Below are 18889 nucleotides of genomic sequence, written 5' to 3' on the forward strand. Positions count from 1 at the left end.
TTTCTTCAGTCAAACTAAAGCTAACTTTAATTCTCTAATTTTATATTTATTCTATACCTTTACAAGCTCTAAGATAAGGCAAATGAAGAGCCATCATGAAGTAGTGTTGTCCAGTGGGAAGCTGGGGATCCAGAGCTCCTGGGTTCTACTCCTGGCTCTAGGAGAACAGTGGGGTCTAGCTGGTCACAGCGGTGGGATAGCTAGGCATCAGAATGCCTGGATTCCCCTCTGCTCTGGGTACAATAGGGATGGGAATTTCCCCAGCGAATAAACCCAAAGACACAGAGTGCAATGTGGACTGCGACCCCAGCAGACCCAGGGGTAGGAGCGTGACCTGGAGGGAGCAGGGGCCAAAGGAGCCCCTCAGATGGACAGACTGACAGAGATTTCTATCTATCAGGGAGCAGCATGAAGGACCCAGTATCCTTCCCCTGTAGGGACTCCATCCCCCATGTTTCAGAGTAGCAGTGGTGTTAGTCTGTATTCGCAAAAAGAAAAGGAGTACTGGTGGCATCTTAGAGACTAACCAATTTATCTGAGCATGAGCTTTCGTGAGCTACAGCTCACTTCATCGGATGCATAAACCATGTGTACACCCCCCTTCCTTGCGGATGCCCCATGATCCCCCTCTCCCCAATGCAGGAAACCCCTGAAGATCCCCAACACGTGTAGCCCCACCCCCTGCACAGCCTCCCCCTAGAAGCCCACTTGTAGACTCCTCCTTTCCTCGTCCAGAGGTTACCCGTGCCTGCAGTTCCCGCGCCTGCAGGGATTCCCCCCCCGCGCCCCTCAGGATGCCCCCACGTGTAGCCCCCCCCCCAAGGCAGTAATCTCCTCACCTGCAGTGTCGCTGGGCCCCTCTGCTCCGTCCGACCCCTCGGCGCGGGCCCGGCGGCCGGAGTGCATGCAGCCCATGGGTGCGCTGCCGCCGCCTGGAGCCCTCGGCTCCGGACGCCGCGCGCTCCCCGGGCGCTTTGTGAGGTCAGCGCCCGGCGGCACCTCCCCGTCGCAGTCTCCAGGGGAGGGCTTGGCCCGGAGCACGGCCCCGGTTCCTAGCGTGGGGACCCGCTGCACTCAGCGCCCCGCCCGGCTCGGGCCTGCCCCCACGGACCCCTCCCAGCGGCCCCGGCTGCACCACGCCCGGGGGCACGGCCCCGGCTGCACCACGCCCGGGGGCACGGCCCCGCCTCCGGCTCCTCCACGGCGGCTCCTGGCTGCGTCTCCCACGTGTCCTGCCCGCCCCAGGTGAGACTGGCCCCCTGGAGGCAGAGGCTCCTCAAGGAGGGGCCATGTAGGAGACTCCACTGCTGGGGCAGGGCAGAGAAGGGTGAGCCAATAGCATGGGCACAGAACAGCTCCATGGGGGGGGAAATCTATGTACAGGGGCCCCTCCCCCAATACCCACCTTGGGGGCAGTCCTCCCCACACAGGCACTGGACTCACCGGCAGAGTAGGGCTCACCCCCCACGCACAGACACACACACCTCCAGGACAAGGCACAGTTATAGGTTCTTTTTACACTGCTGTGTGATGGCCATTACAGCTTGGGGATGCAGAGGCAAGGTCCAAATCCCTCACCCCAAGTATCTGCTCCTCTCCCAACCCATCACCAGCTGGGCCATGGAACGGGCCTTAATAGATACAGCTCTGCCCTCCAGCCCCTTAGGGGGCTGTGGCTGCCCCCAACCCAACCTGCCTGTGCATTATGTTTGTCCCAGCTGGGGCACATTCTCTGAGAGGTTAGGGCCCTGCCAACCCCAAGCTAGGGCTGGCACATTTCCACCCCTCCTCCACCCCAATCCCTTTCAGCCACAGGGGAGAGGCTGGTGCCCCTGGTGAGCAGAGACATGAAGCTTCCCTTCCCCTTGTCCAAGTTGTAGTCCCTATGGCCAGGGTGGGGAGCGAGTTCATTATGCTTTCTGGCTTGGGCACAGGCTCCCCACTTGCCCCCCTCAAGGCCCAGCGCTCGTTCTCTTCTGCTTCTTGGGCCGCTTGCCTAGCTGGGTCTCCCGGACATGGGGGTCCATATTGCGCTTGAGCACTGTTTTGGTAGCCACTGTCTCCATGCCATCCCACAGCTCATCTTCTTCCTCCTTCACATCTGCTTGGGGGGCTGCAGGTTCAGGCTCTTCATCCTGGGGGGTAGGCAGTCAAAGCAAGTAGCACCCCCTGACTAGGTGAAGGGGCCTCCATGGAAGAACAAGGGAAGGGTCCCTACCCACCACCTTAAGCAGGTTTAGGGGAGCAGGAGGCCCCAGCCCTGGGGTCTCTCCCCAGCTCCCTGCCCCAAACAGCCCTCAACCCAATAACAATGCAGCCAGGAGAGAGGCAGCAAAGGTGCAGCAACCCCACCAATGGAGCTCCCACCACACTCACCTCCCACCTCTCACGGCTGGTCAGCAGCAGGCAGTTCAGCCGGGACTTCAGATACACCTGCAAACAACGGGGGTTAGAGATCAGGATACAGCAACAAGTCCATAAGGAAGAGGGAATCACTGCAGCTCCAGCCTCTCCCAGCAGGGGGTGGGGCAGGAGCAATGGCAGCTGAGGCACTACCAGCAGGGGTGCTGTGCATGGGGTGGGCAAGGGCGCAGCTCTCACCTTGTGTACCAGGCGTTTGTCCTCGATATTATGTACCCGCAGGAAGCGGTCAAGGCCACAGGAAGCCACGAGTGGGAGGGTTGGGTGACACTGGACGCTGCGCACGCTTCCAGCAAAGCCCTTCAGGCATTTCACCAGCCGTCCTGCCACAGAGGGAGATGGATCATCACTGAGCCAGCCCCCAGGCTCACCCCCAGATATCCAAGCTAGAGGGTCCAGTAGCATCCTCTCCACTGACAACCCAGCCTCCACCCCAACCCAGCCTCCACCTCCTAACTCCCCACCCCCATGAATCCGTCCTCCACCCCCATAGGCTTCTCCCCTACCCCAAGAGAAACACCATTCCCCCGCCCCTACAGAACCCCATACTCCCTCCCAACATGAGCCCCCCATACCCTGTGGCTGGCAGCAGCAAAGCATTGTGGGCTGCAGCCACGCCCCAGCTCACCTTGCCGCAGGTCGATGACAGCCATGTCCCCGTGCGAGCTGCCTACCACTACAGAGCTGCAAGGAGATGGTTATCAGACACAGGCAGGACGGGAGCCACCACTCTAACTCCCCACCCATGGTCCCAGGGACACCCACTGCCCAGCCGAACTTCTGCACTCCACCACCCACCAAGGAGCCATCAGCAACTCCTTCCCCTCCACCCCTCTCTCCACACAGATCTGGGAACAGACCCCCAGGAGCCAGACTCCCAGCCCCCCTGCTCTAACCCAGGAGCCAGTGCTGCCTCCCACCAAACAGAACCAAATGGAGGTCTGGTGCTGAGCTCTGAATAGCTCTCAGCTGCCTGCCCTTGGCATTCGTTATCGGTGCCTCACCCCAGGCCACAGAGCCACTGCCCTGCCCTATCTTCCCCCAACTGTGTTCAGTTCCTCCTCCCCCTCAGCAGGGAGAGTGACTCACTCAGCAGCAGGGGTGAGGGAGAGGGCTGTGAGGGGGTACTCCCCATAGGTCGCCTCCAGCACAGGGCGCCGCTGTGGGGAACTGGGGTCGTACAGCCGCACCTGCGAGAGACATAGAGGGCATCTAAGTGGCCCTGCACACCCCCTCCCTGGCAGGCAACCACTCTGCCCCAAGCAGGTGAGCTGGGGGCATCAGAGGTCAGCTGTCAGGATACGAACCCTCCAAACACCTGAATGCCCCTCCCCCCAGCTCCTCCACCCCTCCATCCTCTGCACCTCAAACTAATTCCCCTTCCCTCCCCCAGGCTCCTCCGGCCCTGCATCCAATGAACCTCAGACCCTGCTCCTCTTCCCCATCTGCCCAACCCTTCCAAACCCCAATCTAACACCTCTATTGCTCAACCCTTCCCTCCATTTCCCCAGCTCCGCAATCCCCCTGCACCTCAGACCCTGATATTCCCTTCCCCAACCCCTTCAGACCCCAATCCTACATCCCTATCACACCAACTATTTCCCCTCCATTCCCCCTGCTCCACAATCCCCTATCCATTTGCACCTCAGACTGATCCCCTTTCCCATCTCCCCCTCCCCAGGTCCCCCTCCCTCAACTCCCAGCCTCTCAGACCCCAGTCTGCTCATCCCTCCCCCTCTGCGGGCTCCCCAGACCGTGATCCATTTCCCACCTCAACCCAGCTCCCTCCCCCGACCTCCTCCAGAATCCAATCCTCCTACCTACATCCTCCTCCAGACCCTAACCCCCCCTACCCCCCTGCAGACTGCAGACCCTGCAGTGCATCCCAATCCACCCCTCAGGATCCTACCTGGTGGTGCCCAGTGCAGGTGACAATCTTCTCAGAGCCAGGTAGAAACTGCAGGTCACGCTCCCAGACAGGCACCCGGAGATTGAGCCAGTCATTCCGCACCTGCCGAGAGGGGCAAGGCGGGGTAAGTGGAACCACAAGGCCTGGGCTGGGTTTGCTCCCACATGGCCCGAGAGGGCGCTGGGCTCCGGGGAGCAACAGGAGATGAAACGTAGATCTTGCCAGGGATTTGGGGGAGAGACGGAGGGAGGAAGAATGTGTATAGTGGGGCTCAGGATCAGGGAACAAGGAGTGAGGTTAGGACAGACTCTCCCCCAACGGGGTAGGAGATAGACTTAGGGCCAGGCCAAGGGCTTCCCTCCCCCCAAGGCAGCCAGGGCAGATGCTGATAGAGGGTATGGCCAGGTGGGAGTAGGGCAAGGGCTCCCTAGACCATGGGCTGGTAGGGGACATGTCTAGGGCAAGTACTCACATTTTTGGCACGGAAGATGGGTTCCTCAGGCTGGTGCAAGTCCCAGACCTTCAGAGCATTCTCCTTCCCACCTGTCCCCACACACTGCGGCTGGGCCGGGTTCTGGCGCATACAGCACACGCCAGCCCCCACCTGGGTTTCCACCTAAATGGGACAGCAGAAAAGAGAGAGTTATGATACCCCACTGTGCGGGAGTCCTGGCAGGACTGAGATCCACTGCACTTACCCCTCCCCACAGAGCAAACAGGAATTGTCCCCACACAGCTCAGCTCCCTGGGACCAGCCTGGGAGAAAATAGTGTTAGCCCTAATCCGGCTCAGATTCCTTCCGAATGCAGCATCCTCCACTTAGCCATACCCCACCACCAACCCAGCATCCACTGCCCCCGGCCTCTCCCCATACGAGCCTTACGTTTTCAGCATCCCGCCAGACCTTGAGGAGACCAGACTCCACACAGGTGATGATGGAACTGCACATGCCGGCCAAATGGTGGGGGGGTGAAGAGGGAGAAAATCCAGGTAGGGAGGAGAGAGAAATAAATCATTGTTAGTTTCTAACAGCAGGCACAGGCCACACTCACTACTGGAATTAGGGGGAGAGATGGATGGATGTACAGGCAGACAAGGAGTGGGTGTCACAAAGGGAACTCGAATATCCTGCCTAAAGAGAGTGAAAGAAATGCTTCTCACCGCTCTACCCCACAATGGGTGTATTTGTTTTTGGAAGCAGGGTAGTGAGCCATCCAACATCAGCTGCTTTAAGAGACAGGACAGCAGGCTAGATGGGGCCATTGGTCTGATCCAAAGGTAGGCGTGTGCATGCATGTTGTGATATGAGGTTCAAGGAGCTCCCGGGTCTAACCTGGAAGTGGCAGGGAGCAGGAAAGGGTAAATGATCTAATCCAGGGGGTGGCTGCATGAGACCCAGGGTTAGATGGATCTACAGGTCTGATAGGACGGAGAGGAGGAGACTTGGGGATAGAGGAGTCCCTGAGTCTGAGTCCCAGAAGGGAGAGAATATGAGCGACCTGGAGTTAGATAGGCCCGATCCCGGGAGAGGACGGGGGATGGGTGAAACCTGGGGTTAGATGGGCCCACAGATAAAAAGCTGGAGACAGGAACGAGGGAGCTGGGGGGCAGCTGCCAGGTTCGGGGCGCGGGACCCACCTGTCGTGCACGGCCAGGCCGCAGAACGAGCCCTCCCCGCCCAGACATTGCCGCGACTCTGTGAACTTTCCCTTCTCGGTGCTGAACAGCTTCACCGACCGATCCAGGCAGCCGACGAGGATCTGGGGAAGGAGAGTGGTCAGGAGGCGCCCCTGCTGCAGCCCGTCGCCCCGAGCCCCCCGGCTGCAGCCCCGGGCCCCTCACCTCGGACTCGGAGGGGTCCCCCCAGCACATGGCGCAGACGCCCTCATCCCGACGCAGCGCCGAGGCCGCCACGTAATTGGTGGCTTGTCTCCGCCGCAGGTTCACCCCTAGGAAAGAGACGAGAAATGGTCACAGCCGGGGGCAGTAGGGGAAATGGGACAAGACACAGCCCCCCCCCCATCACGACCCCCTCCCCGATACCTTTCAGGATGCCAGTCTCGGATCCAACCCACACGTGATTCCAGCGCGCAGAAGACGCCATCTTGCCCCGGTATGGCTCTCTATCCGCTCCGGCTCGCTTCCTCCTGTCTGTTCAGGTGGGTCGGAGTGTGCTGAAAGAGAACGGAAGTGGTGCGGAGCCGGACCGCTTACGGTGTTACGCCGCAAGACGGATGCCTGTTAGACTGCGCGATGCGTGAGAGGTCCGGCTGAAGCCACTTCCGCTCTGTGGTGTCACAGCGAACCCTTTCCTGCCTACACCTAGTGCTACTCGCAACGTTCCCCGCTGCTGCCTGTTCATTGTGCACCCTTTCCCCGACCGACCAACCCAGATTTTGTGAGTTGCTTGCGGAGATGCTGTGCAACCTTTTTGCCCCTCCCCACAGTGGGGAGAATCTCCACTCTCTGCCCGCCTCCCACAGCGGCGGGGGGATCATAGCAGTAAGGGAGCCAGAGCAGTTGATGTAATTCAGGGGTTGAGGCAAGATTTGGGCTGGGGGAATCCCCGTCCACACATGATGGCACAGCTCAGAGTAGTAGTCCTGCAAGATGCTCAGCAACATGGAGCAGCGAGTCGTGGTGTCATGCCCCAAGCAGCAGCTGCACTCAAGGGTGCAGCCGAGAATGTGGAGTCAGGGAGCAGAGAGTGCCCTTTGTTGGCTGTTTAGATTCTGACCACTTTGGGGCAGGGACTGTCTCTTGCTGTGTCTGCCAGAGGACCCAATCTCAATCAGGGTCTGTGCAGTACCCAGATCTTGGTTAGGATTTATGCAGCACCAAGCAAGAGGGGACCCAGATGTCAGTTGGAGTCTCTAGGCACTATTATTATACACACGCTTGTAACTGATATGGGAGGAGACCCAGCACATTGTGTTGGTGCCTCGTTTTTTTTATATTTAACTCTACATAAATATTAGACCAGGAGATTCAAACCTGGTTCATTAAATGTCAGTTAAATGAGCATTTGACACACACCCATAAAAAACTTTATTTACACTGGAGTTGCTGAACAACAACAACAATAATAATAATAGAACTTCACAACTGACAGAATAAGACAAAAACGGAAGTGAGAAGAGTCAGTCCAGCTGTGGCTGGAGTCTGACCTCCATGTATCTTCATTACTGAATGTCCCCACAGGCAGTAATGGCCCCTTCAGGTCAAAGAGCTCCAGCCTCTTCGCATATATCTTATCTCACAGAGTAATCCCTCTTTGCCATTCTTGCAACTTCCTCATCTCTACTGACATGGGTGGGAATTTCTGGCTTTGTCTGTATTTTGGTATGGGAAAGGATGCCTCAGACTGTTAAATCCACTAGGGATTTTGCTGTAGCTAATGTGGAAGGTGCTCAGATACTCAGGGGCTGGCAGAGCCTAGGCATTCACACAATCCAGACCTCATCCACAGCAAGGATGGAAGAGAGACCTGATGACAAGGAATGGAAGGAACAGAAAGACAGCTGGAGCCACTCCAAGGGGTGGATTTATCCATCTATCCCTGGCCCCCATCACCATAGTATCTGGGCACTTCACCAGCTTTAATATATTTATCCTCATAGCCCCCTTAGGATGAAGGGTCATGCTATTATCCCCATTGAACTAATGAGGAACTGAGGCACATAGAAAGACTAAGTGACTTGCCCAAGCTCACACATGGAATCTGCGGAGAAACAGAAAATCAAACCCAGGTCTGTCAAGTCCCAGGCTAGCAAGCTAACCAGTGGGCCATGGTCCCTCCCTGCACCAGCTACTGCTGATACACAGAGAGAGGGTAGGGATTGTCAAGGAGGTCAGCAGATATGGTAGCATCAATCAGGGGCCATCTCAGCTCTACACCAACCCAGGATGGAAAAACTGCATGCCCAGGGGTCTCTGAATTTCTGTGAGCAGCACAAATACCATCCCTTATGGGGTCACAGTCTGTCCAGGCCCCTCCTCTGCAGGGTCAAGTTCCTCCCATCAGACCCAGCACAGCATGGGGGTCTCAGCAAAGCCAGAGCAAGACCAGTGGCCTTTCAGGTTCCTGCTTCCCAGAGCCTGTGCATAAGCTGTGTTCTTGCTGCTAGCTGTCAGGGTGGGGCAGGCTGCACCACAGTGTGGCCAGGAGAGGTGGGCAGAGCAGTGCCAGGGGAGCAGGGCTGGGCAGGCAGCACCCCCAGGGCACATGGCCCAGACACAGAGTTCACCCACACCCTCCGCCTCCTGGAATGGCCTGGTGACATCAAAGCAAAGGCAGGTGTGTTAGCTTAGCAGCTCCAGGTCCCCACTGCCCATGCAGCCCTGCAGGTGCCTCTGGGGAGAGTGGGGTGTGTGTGTGTGTGTGTGTGTGTGTAATGAGCTCGTAGGGGCCTGCTCAGGTGGACACAGTGCCCGCTGCTGCAGGGGAGTGTGCTGGCATAGCTAGCTCCCCTCCCACAGAGCGGCTGCCACCATGGTGAGCAGGTCTCAGCGACTTAGTTCTGCCCTGACAGATGAGAGCCCAAGGGCTGGCTGCCAAGGCCCCTTTTAGCAGCAGGGTTGGCTGAGGTGGGAGTTTGCCTCAGCTAATCCTGGGCTCCCCAAGGCCAGGCAGGCAGCTGTTGTGACAGGATCAGACAGGTTAACCCTCCCTGCTCACAGCATCTACTGCACCCAGGAACACATCAGCCAGATGGCCAGCTGCAGGGGCTCCCCAGCAAAGTCTGAGTTGGGAGGAAGAGAGCTGGTGATTTACAGCTCTGCCCACAGGGGAGATTGCTATACCCAGGCAGCTTTGGCTAAAGGCATCCCACACAGTTCAGGTGCCAAGCCAGCATCTCTGTAGCTTGAGGGGGCAGGGAGAGACCCCTAATGCTCTATAGCATGTGCAAGACAGAATTTCTTCAGCATGAGAGGGGGCCCATCCCAGCTCTAAGCATGTCAGGCACCCAAAGGAGTCTGAGCCCAGCAGGAGGAGCTTGGCCCCATCCCACAGACAGCTCTTTCTTCTCTACAAGCTGATGGTGCTGTAGAAGCCATGCTTCAGCCGTAGCATGACACAGCCTAGGCAAGGCCTCACACCTGCCCCAGGCAGCTCTTGGAACACAGATCTCACAGCTTCCCAGCCAGGGTTCAGGCAGAGGACCCCACCCATCATAGGCATGGACTCCTCCATGGTCCTGGAGCAGGCTGGGCCCAGATTAAATACAAGGGAGGAAAGTCTCCCTGACCCTGAAGTTGGGCTTAATAGCTTCTCTTAAACAGAGAAATTGTCCAGTAAGATATTACTATGATGTTGCACTCCATATGCTTTATGAAAATATGCTTATGAATATAATGTAACAGGATATGCTTTATGCAGAAAGTCTCTTGTAAGGTATTACAATTCTTCTAATCTACTGTGTGTTCATCCTATTCGTTTGCATGTATTATTTCTCTGTCCGAAGTTAGAATAAGATAAACTTGTATTACTGATAGGTTTCAGATTAGCAGTTGTGTTCGTCTGTATTCACAAAAAGAAAAGGAGGACTTGTGGCACCTTAGAGACTAACCAATTTATTTGAGCATAAGCTTTCGTGAGCTACAGCTCACTTCAATGGATGCATACAGTGGAAACCGCAGAAGACATTATATACACAGAGACCATGAAACAATACCTCCTCCCACCCCACTCCCTTGCTGGTAATAGCTTATCTAAAGTGATCACTCTCCTTACAATGTGTATGATAATCAAGTTGGGCCATTTCCAGCACAAATCCAGGTTCTCTCACCCTCCGGTCCCCCAAACTCACTCAGTACTTTTAAATTTAGAAGGAGGGGTGGGGACCCAGAGAGACAAAAGATTCCCACCTTGGGCTAAAGCTATAAAAGGGGGTGGAGCAGGACAAAGGGGCTGCCAGTCATGAGAAAACACCTGCTTACCACCAGAGATGTCTGCTAGAACGAACAAGTACTGTACCAGGGAAAGGATTGGGCCCAGACTAGGAAGGAGTCTAGTCTGTGAAAGAAGCTTATTGGAACATCAGAGTGCGAGATATTACCTGTAAACAGTTTCTTAATGTATTCAGTTTAGACTTGCATGGTTTTGCTTTATTTTGCTTGATGACTTACTTTGTTCTATTATTTGAAACCATTTAATCCTACTTTTTATATTTAATAAAATCACTTGTTTATTAATGAAAACACAGTAAGTGATTAATACCTGGAGAAGCAAACAGCTATGCATATCTATCAGCATTATAGAGGGCAATTTATGAGTTTACCCCATATAAACTTTATACAAAGTAAAAGTTATTTGGGGTTTGGATCCCACTGGGAACTGGTGGGTGTCTGGGTGCTGGAGATCAGTAACCTGCTGAGCAGCTTTTAGTTAAAGTCTGCAGTTGTGGGGGCATGGACCAGACCTGGGTCTGTGTTGCAGCAGACTAGCATGTCTGGCTTAACAAGGCAGGGTTCTAGAGTTTAAGCTGGCAGGGAAAAAGTGCTCAGGTAATTTCAGCACACCATGTGCCAGTCCCAAGGGGATCTCTGACCAAACCAATCACAATTACCTCACCCACCTTGTCTAATATCCTGAGACAAACACCGCTACACCACATCCTTCACTCAGTATCAGAGGCAGAACTAGAAGCTGCTGTATGAGGGTCAGGGCCTTGCTCAGCTCTGGCTCATACAGCTACGCTGCAGAGAGTTGCAAGCCTGCCATTGCAGAAGTACCCAATCCATATTAGATGGCACCTCCATGTGGTTGGATCTGTGCAGCTGCTTAGAAGCAGCTCAGCTACTGTGCCATCCTACTACAGCCCCTCACATAACAAGTCCAAGAAGTGGATGGGCAGTTAGTGCTGTGAACTAGGGTTCTGCTCTCAGCTGTACCCAAGCAGGACTCCACCCCTTTGTGCTTGTAAGGTAGGTTGTATTATGCTCCCACTCCAGGGCATGAGGGTTAATACCCTGGAGAAGGGAGATATAGCTCTGCACCATAGGGATATCCAAGAAGCCTTAACAGGAAGTGGAGCACCCTGAGCAAACAGACACAGGTGATCTAGGACAGACCTGTGGCCCAGTTCCACCAGCTCACCCATTCAATTAAAGCTGAGTGAGCCAAGAGGAGTGTCTTAAACTCACCTGCCTGTGCCAGCACACAGGTCAGTTCTAGGGCTTTGGGGGAGGGAAGAGTGACTAATGGGGGACTGAAGACATGCCAGGAGTCCCTTCAGCATGACACTCATAAGGTATCACAGTGAAGATCCCCATTCCAGCCCTGTCACACAGCAGCCAGGTACTAGGCATTGCTCCTGCTCAGCACACTACCAGAAACCAGGGGCAGGGAGGTGCCCGCAACCCTGCTATTGTAAGCTCTATAACTTCAGGCTATGCAAGGGCTGAGTGGGTGCATTTAGTGTCCTGCCTCAGCTGTCCATGGCATACAGGGCCACCTAGGCAGAAACCAGCAACTCTGCCCCTTGTGGAGACAGGAAGGAGCCCCATGGACCAGCTGGCATGAAGAGACCCCCCTGAACACTCTATGGGGTTTGCAAACCACAATAAGGCTCCTTTTCTTTAGCATAAGAGCCAGCCCACCTCTAAGCTTTGTCCAGGGAGCTGTGACCCCCCACTGCAGGTATAGGTGAACAGGGCCCCAATTCCACCTAGTAACTGTCCCTGCTCCCCAGCATGACACCAGGCCTTCCCACACCCCTGGGAGGCCTTGCAACACACACTGAGGCCCATCATGATACCAAGGCTCCAGCTGGTCTGTGCAGAGATGTTTTATTCAACAGTCACTACACAGAGAACCACACACTAAGGGGCTGACTGCCCTGGCCAACACCAAGCTGCTGCTGGGTTTGTCACAGCTCAGCAGGGAGAGCTCTTCCTCCTGGAGGGAGGGGTGATGGCAAAGCTGCATCTGGTCCACACACTTCAACCTGCAGGAGAGAAGGAGACTGATGAGAGCAGTGCCCCCAGCCAGGGGCAGACAGGGACCCCCAGGGTCAAGCTTCAGAAAGTACCAGTCAGTCACCAGCATCAGACTGGGGCGGTAAGTGCTCATCATATGCTCAACCTCTTGCCTGAGGGAAGGATCATCATGGAGGTGGAGCTAGTTTATTCCAGCAGAAGGCACCACAAGGAGAATGACAGCTCATCCCTGGAGATGGGAGAGGGTCAGCACACAGGGGGCAAGTACAGAGTCAGTGGCAATTACACTCACCCGCTGTGCTCAGATGAGTGTGCTTCCAGGCAGCCCTATGAGAAACAAGCAGAGAACTGCAGGAGAGCCACTTCCCACGGCGTACCCCACTCATCATCCCAATGCTGCCAAAGTCCCATCAGACAGTTCCTTTTGAAACAGAGTCTCCTCCTCTCTCTCCACCGGCCCAGTGGGTTCAACCTTGGCAGGTTCTGGACCAGCATGGACAGTAAGACATGACCTGCTTTCCTCATCAGGACATGGTACCTACCCCACCTCTCACCCACAACCCAGGGACAACCCAGGCCACCACCACCTGTATTGCTATAGAGGGAACAGAGCTCCTCTCTACCAGTCCCTTTCCAGCTGGTGCTTCTCAGCTTACCTGCAGCTCCACCAGTTGACTGCCCATCCCCTGGCAGGAATTCAAAGGCTCCTGAAACAGAAAAAACAGCTGTTGGAGGACTGGGCAAGGAGCAAGCAACCATGTTCTCAACCAACACTGCTGCCAGGCTCCTGGCCTCAGAGGGAACCACTCAGTCACGGGGATCAGACTGGGGCAGTAGGGGGTCTCATCACTGAGGAGCTGGAGAATGGGACAGGACCCCTGCCACAGGGCAGAGCTTGCCATTCAGTTTACAGCCAGGGGCAGGTGTGGTCTCTGCTTAGCTCCCCCTTGCCCATCCCTCCTTTACACCCACAGGCCCATCACTCACTCAACATTCCAGGCACTTCTGACCCCAGGCCTCTGGCTACCTGTTGGAACAGGACAACAGAGTCAGCTACTCCCCAGCACAGATGCCCCAAACTCACCCCAGCTCTGTGCAGTTTCTCAGTTGTTCAAATATTTTCATGTTTATATTAAATCAAAGTGAGCTAGTTTGGCTCATCATTAAAACTGCAGTGAGCGCCTCTTACCGCACAAGACAGCACTGTGCCATGCCTGCCACAATGGGGTGCTGACTAGGCCCCCTTGGCACTACCACAACAGTTTCTCACACCCAGAGCTGGTGCCCTGACACCACCATGAAGCTCTACTCCCCCCACCCTTGTCCCAGTTGTTCAGGGAGGAAACGTTGATCCCAGTGGCATTTGCAGCATCTGGTCTCTTACACATGCTTCTATGCAAGGGACATTTGCAAAGAGCCCTGGAGAGAGGTGAAGGGCACTTACCCATCACTCAGTGCAGAAGAACCATCCACTCCTGCATCTTTAATCTAGGGGAGGAGAGGTTATTTGATCTGAATCCTGAGGCCCTGAATTCTAACTTTGTATCCCTGATAAGGCAAAGCCTGCAGCCTGTTCGTCACCAAGCCTCAGGGTCAAAGTCTCAACAGCAGTGTTCAGCCGAACGAGATTCCAAAGTGAATTCATCATGTCAGTGGGAACAGGCAGCTAGGACTGAGCCCCACCCATCATCATCAGCTGATTATCTGATGTGTATCCTTACCTGGGTAGCTGGATCAGAAGCTGGCTAAGACTCACTCCAGGCACCTGAAAAGAACCAGAGCATCTGAGTAGTGTTTTCTCTCTGCTCAGTGGTATTCATCACCACACTGCTCACATACAAGGTGCTCTGGCTACATCCCTCTCCCCTTGTTGTTTTACAGGGTGCTGCTCCTGCCTGAGATGGCAGTGTGCAGAGCACAGTGTTACGGCACAGGTTAATCAGCCATTACACCCAGGAAACAATGCCAGACCCAGCCCAATGCCCCATCAGACTGTTCCTCTTGGAGCATGTTCTCCTCCTCTCATGCTGCAGGTACCAGTGGGTTCACCTTTGCAGGTTCTGGTACCAAGACAGACAGTAAGATGGCACAAATTTCCTCATTGGGACAGTGGGCAGAGGGGAAGCTAGGACTGTGTAGGTCACTCACCCTTTCCAGATCAAGACATCTCACCTGTACAAAGAGAAGAATTGGGTCAGTGAGCACAGGAATAGAGCACAGCTCATTGGAGCAGGGCCAGAGCAGTTTGATCAGGGCTTTGGTAACTAAATGCCATGAGACAAGTGTCGTCCAGCTAACGTGGTGTCATCCTTTCAAACTGCCACTTGTCAACTGTCGAAGTAATGGCCCATCCCAGAGCTACAGAAGGGGAACTGGCCAGGCCCTACTATGCTAGGGACACTATGTAGGAGATGCATTTACCTGAGACAGGCATTCACCCCCAGGATGAGTTCACCTAGAGGGAAAGCAGAGAGCCCTGTGAGACAGGTGTCTGAATGTGCAGCATCTTCCACCCAAGGGCCAGCTGCCATCAGAACTCTAACATGCTTATTGACCAATGTTCTTCAAAACTTTTCAGAGGAACTAGTTCAGATCACCTGGCAAGGGAGCTGGGCACTGATATACCCAGATGGGAGTGCTCAGCACACACACACACAGCCTTAGCAGGGTAGGCATTCCAGCCCCACAGAGATCAATAAATCCCAATCCTACCTGTATATGAGGCCGGACTCCATCTAGGGGTGGGGGTAACCTGAAACAGAAGGGGCAGATTAACCCTATTACTAGACCAAAAAATCCCACCCCAGGGACGATCTCCAAGTTCTCAGAAGTAAGCTGGCATCACAGACACTCAGCCATATGCTTGTCTGTTTGTATTCATCACTGAACAGCAAGGGAGCAGAAGCCTGACTGGGTCCATGGGAAATACTCCCACATTGCAGCCTGCACTGATCAACCACTGCAGCAGTCCTCAAGCTGGATAGAGGATTGAGCTGCCAGGCACACAGGTCAGAGCCATTCATGGAACCACAAATCCCCATCCTTAGAGGGGGAAAAAAAAAAACTAGATGCTGCCCTAGCTCACACGATCATTTACTAAAAACCCAAGACATTGGAGACAGCACTGTTGCAGTGAGCAGGAGGGAGCGGAAGTTTGGATCACTCCAATACATACAGATCCTAAGCCAGCACTGACCATCCCACTCCATCCTGCCCAGCCATTGATCCGAGCAGGGCATACAGCTTCTGCTGGTCTAAGAGGGATGCATACTTGGAGAGTTAAGGCTGTTTCAGACAGGAGACCCACCTAGCAGACAAGTGAGTCAGTGGATGAGGCTCCACTTAAGCCCCAAGGCAACAGTGTGTGTCCCTGCTCCCACCCCATCAACATTAGGGAAGACAGCTGCACCCTAGACATGGTGTAATGGAGCTGGTTTCCCCTGTGTAGACCACCCCATGTTCTATGTATCTTTTCATCAGAGATTGAAAAAGCTCAACTACTCACCCGTTGAGAGGCTGCAGATGCACATGACCGGTAAGACCCATGCCTTAGAGAAGAGAGACATGAACCTTAACATGCAGTCATGGAATGTTGCTCTTGTAGGAGCAGAGTCATACAACCTGGCCTACCCACTCCCCATGTTAAGGGCAACGTGGGCATATGCTCTCTTCTGGTGCTGTTCCACAAGGGCCTGCCCCTCCCAGCAGGGCTGAAGCACCAGGCCACAGGGGCCTAAATGTGATCCACACCTACCTGAGCTAAGGGCAGTGCCACTCAGAATCTGGTAAAGATTTTCTCCACTGAAGCCTCAGAAAGAGAGAGTTCAGCATTTATCATCTTTGCAGCACTTTCACTTCATGCACCACTCCACTCCCAAGACCAGGGACCCAATTAAAAGCAATGACATGCTGCATTAACAGCAACGTGTCAAACCCCCCCAAACCCGCTCCCTCCCCAGTAGCATGCCCCACTACTTGGTTAGTCTGCTATAGCAGGCAAACATCTGGGAACTTCAGCCATTTAGACACCACAGACAGTATGACACTATGGCCTTATAAATTTAACCATGGACCCCAGGGCCACCTTAAGAGTCCCAAATACCAGGAACACCTGCCTCTGGGAGGTGGGCTGAGTCCTGGGAAGGAGTGAGAATGGGAGGGGAGGTGCAGCTCTAGCCAGAGCTACACAAGCTCCAGCATACATGATGGCATTTGTAACTTACCTAGCAAGCACACCGGAGGTTTAAACCCTGCAAACAGAGAAACAGCATTAGGAACATGGAATGGACACATGTTCCCCATGGCAAAGTGGGCAGGGCTCTAAACTACACCCCAAGATGGGCAAGCTCCCCCATGGTCCCCAGCATCACGGCATAGCTGCCCTTCAAACCCCTGGCCACAGAGGTGGGGGCAAGTCTGTTCTCCTCAGATTTATTTGGGGTCCTCACAAGGCTGTCAGCACAGGTCTGTGATAGGTCTCATCATAGAAAGAACAGGCCTCGCCCCCTCCCCCCCCCGGGCAGGAAACTACTCCTCACCCTTCCTGCCCACAGCACTGGCTAAGACCTTCAGGCTGCCTACTCCTGGGCAAGGGCAGGATGAGGCTAAGTCTTGTGTCCCAGCAATCTGACTGCCAGGGGGCCCTGGCCAGAGGTGGCTCAGCTGGGGGAGAGCACCCCTTGGAGGAGGAGGGGTGCCGCGCGTGGCTGGTGCCTCTAGCAGTAGGTGGGGGAGGGGGACAGGCGGCGGAGGCGCCTAGCCACTGTCCAGGGCGCTAGCTGTGAAGTCGCCCCCGCCCAATACAGCGTTCCTCCGGGGGCGGGGAGACTCCCGGCCCGGCCGGCGCTCCAGACGGGTTTGTCACTGCAGGGCTCCAGCCCTCCTGAGCAGCAGCCGGCGCGGGAGGGTTTCCCTGGGCTACCGGGCGGACCCGCCGGGAGCGCTCCGCGGGGTTGCTGTAGGAGCAATCAGCGGGGAGGAGGCAGCGAGCAGGGCCGCAGGCAAAGGGTTCAGGGGGGCCGCAGAGGCGACATGTGGGGCGGGTCACGAATCCCTACCACGAAGCTACGTGTCGCCTGTGGGGCCCCCAGCCTCCGCAGCGCTCCCTCACCGCAGCACCCGCCCCCCAGCTCCGCACCCCCCATAGCTCGCAACATGGCGGCGGAGCCTGCCCGCGCCTCCCACCCTGCGGGACGCAGCTCCCTGCCCGGTGCCCGAGTCACCCCCTCCCCAAAGAACCGCGGGCAGCAGCAGCCGCCCGCCCCCGGGCAGGGGCTTCCGAAACGGAGCCGCATGGCCACAGAGAGCACGTCCCCACTCACCCATACTCCGAGCAAACAGCAGCTGAGCAAATGGCCGAGCTTCTCCCCAGCCGGGACTTAAATACCCAAGAGCCAGGGGCATGCTGGGAAATCCCCCTTTCTCATTGAAAGCGAAGGAAGCCAAACGCTCATGTGCAACGAGGGAGTTGGCGAATGAGCAGCAACCTGAGTACGCATGCGCAGGGAGGTGGTGCACTGTGCGAGAGCCTGAAGAAGTGGCGGGATGAACTTCAGCCTGAAGGCGCATGCGCAAAAAGGTGGCGGGTTGAGCGGCAACCTGCAAGCGCAGCAGATGAGGGAATGCGCGGGGATCTGAGTGCGCATGCGCTCTACTGGTGGTGAGGGGATGTGTACTTGGGGCGGTGATTGAGCGGGAACACGCCCTGGTTTTGTGCGTGCGAGCTTGGCGGGAGCTAACTGCGGTGCGATCATCGGTCCTTTGTTCGCAGTGACAGAGCGGAGGAGGGAAAGGAACTCACTCCCCCTTCCTCCTTGGGAATCTCCTCTCCATTGCCCTCCCCTTAGGGCCCCGCCGGGCCACCCGCGGGTCTCTCCCCCGCACAGAAATTACCTGAAGGATCCCTGGCTCCGGTGGACCACCCCCAGCAGAAACTCGCTTCAACTCGGCCTCTGCCCACCGCCAGGGAGCGTGTCTGGTTCCTCCCAAAGACCCAGCCAGAACCCCGGGGAGCCCCCACCCCCCGGACGTGGCTCCCTCCATGGGGGTTACACTGGAAGAGCTACAGCGCAGAGGTTACTCTGTTTACAGGCGGCCAGTCAATTCCCCCATGTAGACAAGCCCCTTAGACTGCAGCGGGGGGGTCCCGACAGCCGGCTCTGCTCACTCTCCAGAGCTCGCTTCGCTTTTGGCCGCTGCTGCCTCTACTCGTGGCTGTGGAGCTCTGGCGCCACCTGCTGGCTGTGATTTCAAAGCGTGGTAGAAAAACAAATTTCAGAGTAAAAAGAAAAGGAGTACTTGTGGCACCTTAGAGACTAACCAATTTATTAGAGCATGAGCTTTCGTGAGCTACAGCTCACTTCATCAGATGCATATCGTGGAAACTGCAGCAGACTTTATATACACACAGAGAATATGAAACAATACCTCCTCCCACCCCACTGTCCTGCTGGTAATAGCTTATCTAAAGTGATCATCAGGTGGGCCATTTCCAGCACAAATCCAGGTTTTCTCACCCTCCACCCCCCCCACACAAATTCACTCTCCTGCTGGTGATAGCCCATCCAAAGTGACAACTCTTTACACAATGTGCATGATAATAAAGTTGGGCTATTTCCT

General features: G+C 55.6%; 1 protein-coding gene, 1 long non-coding RNA gene and 9 other non-coding genes across 14 annotated transcripts; all 11 read right to left on the reverse strand.

Moving 5' to 3' along the window:
• Positions 1-1497: 1497 nt before the first annotated feature.
• On the reverse strand, positions 1498-7228 carry WDR74 (WD repeat domain 74). The gene is made up of 11 exons (XM_073352088.1): positions 6374-7228; positions 6173-6279; positions 5969-6090; positions 5214-5271; positions 4803-4946; positions 4331-4432; positions 3511-3611; positions 3050-3105; positions 2602-2744; positions 2377-2433; positions 1498-2135 (listed from the first exon to the last, which is right to left on the reverse strand). The coding sequence occupies exons 1-11, from the start codon at positions 6432-6434 to the stop codon at positions 1953-1955; spliced, it is 1134 nt and encodes a 377-aa protein (XP_073208189.1). The 5' UTR covers positions 6435-7228; the 3' UTR covers positions 1498-1952.
• Positions 7229-12104: 4876 nt separating this feature from the next.
• LOC140914397 (uncharacterized) lies at positions 12105-17666 on the reverse strand. Of its 4 annotated transcripts, XR_012159845.1 has the most exons (12): positions 17593-17666; positions 16495-16521; positions 15777-15819; positions 14984-15023; positions 14693-14726; positions 14420-14443; positions 13993-14036; positions 13716-13759; positions 13259-13298; positions 12928-12978; positions 12564-12598; positions 12105-12279 (listed from the first exon to the last, which is right to left on the reverse strand). It is a non-coding gene; the product is annotated as an uncharacterized lncRNA (long non-coding RNA). The 4 variants fall into 4 exon arrangements; XR_012159846.1 differs by lacking the exon at positions 14693-14726; XR_012159847.1 differs by lacking the exon at positions 14420-14443.
• On the reverse strand, positions 12347-12414 carry LOC140915424 (small nucleolar RNA SNORD31). The gene has a single exon (XR_012160162.1). It is a non-coding gene; the product is annotated as a small nucleolar RNA SNORD31 (small nucleolar RNA).
• LOC140915427 (small nucleolar RNA SNORD22) lies at positions 12677-12801 on the reverse strand. The gene has a single exon (XR_012160165.1). It is a non-coding gene; the product is annotated as a small nucleolar RNA SNORD22 (small nucleolar RNA).
• LOC140915425 (small nucleolar RNA SNORD31) lies at positions 13061-13128 on the reverse strand. Its single transcript, XR_012160163.1, has one exon. It is a non-coding gene; the product is annotated as a small nucleolar RNA SNORD31 (small nucleolar RNA).
• On the reverse strand, positions 13370-13440 carry LOC140915419 (small nucleolar RNA SNORD29). Its single transcript, XR_012160156.1, has one exon. It is a non-coding gene; the product is annotated as a small nucleolar RNA SNORD29 (small nucleolar RNA).
• LOC140915423 (small nucleolar RNA SNORD30) lies at positions 13854-13923 on the reverse strand. Its single transcript, XR_012160160.1, has one exon. It is a non-coding gene; the product is annotated as a small nucleolar RNA SNORD30 (small nucleolar RNA).
• LOC140915426 (small nucleolar RNA SNORD22) lies at positions 14253-14378 on the reverse strand. Its single transcript, XR_012160164.1, has one exon. It is a non-coding gene; the product is annotated as a small nucleolar RNA SNORD22 (small nucleolar RNA).
• On the reverse strand, positions 14797-14873 carry LOC140915420 (small nucleolar RNA SNORD28). Its single transcript, XR_012160157.1, has one exon. It is a non-coding gene; the product is annotated as a small nucleolar RNA SNORD28 (small nucleolar RNA).
• On the reverse strand, positions 15092-15160 carry LOC140915421 (small nucleolar RNA SNORD27). The gene has a single exon (XR_012160158.1). It is a non-coding gene; the product is annotated as a small nucleolar RNA SNORD27 (small nucleolar RNA).
• LOC140915422 (small nucleolar RNA SNORD26) lies at positions 16042-16117 on the reverse strand. The gene has a single exon (XR_012160159.1). It is a non-coding gene; the product is annotated as a small nucleolar RNA SNORD26 (small nucleolar RNA).
• Positions 17667-18889: the final 1223 nt, after the last annotated feature.

This window comes from Lepidochelys kempii, chromosome 7, assembly GCF_965140265.1.
Source record: "Lepidochelys kempii isolate rLepKem1 chromosome 7, rLepKem1.hap2, whole genome shotgun sequence".
Taxonomy (NCBI): domain Eukaryota; kingdom Metazoa; phylum Chordata; order Testudines; family Cheloniidae; genus Lepidochelys; species Lepidochelys kempii.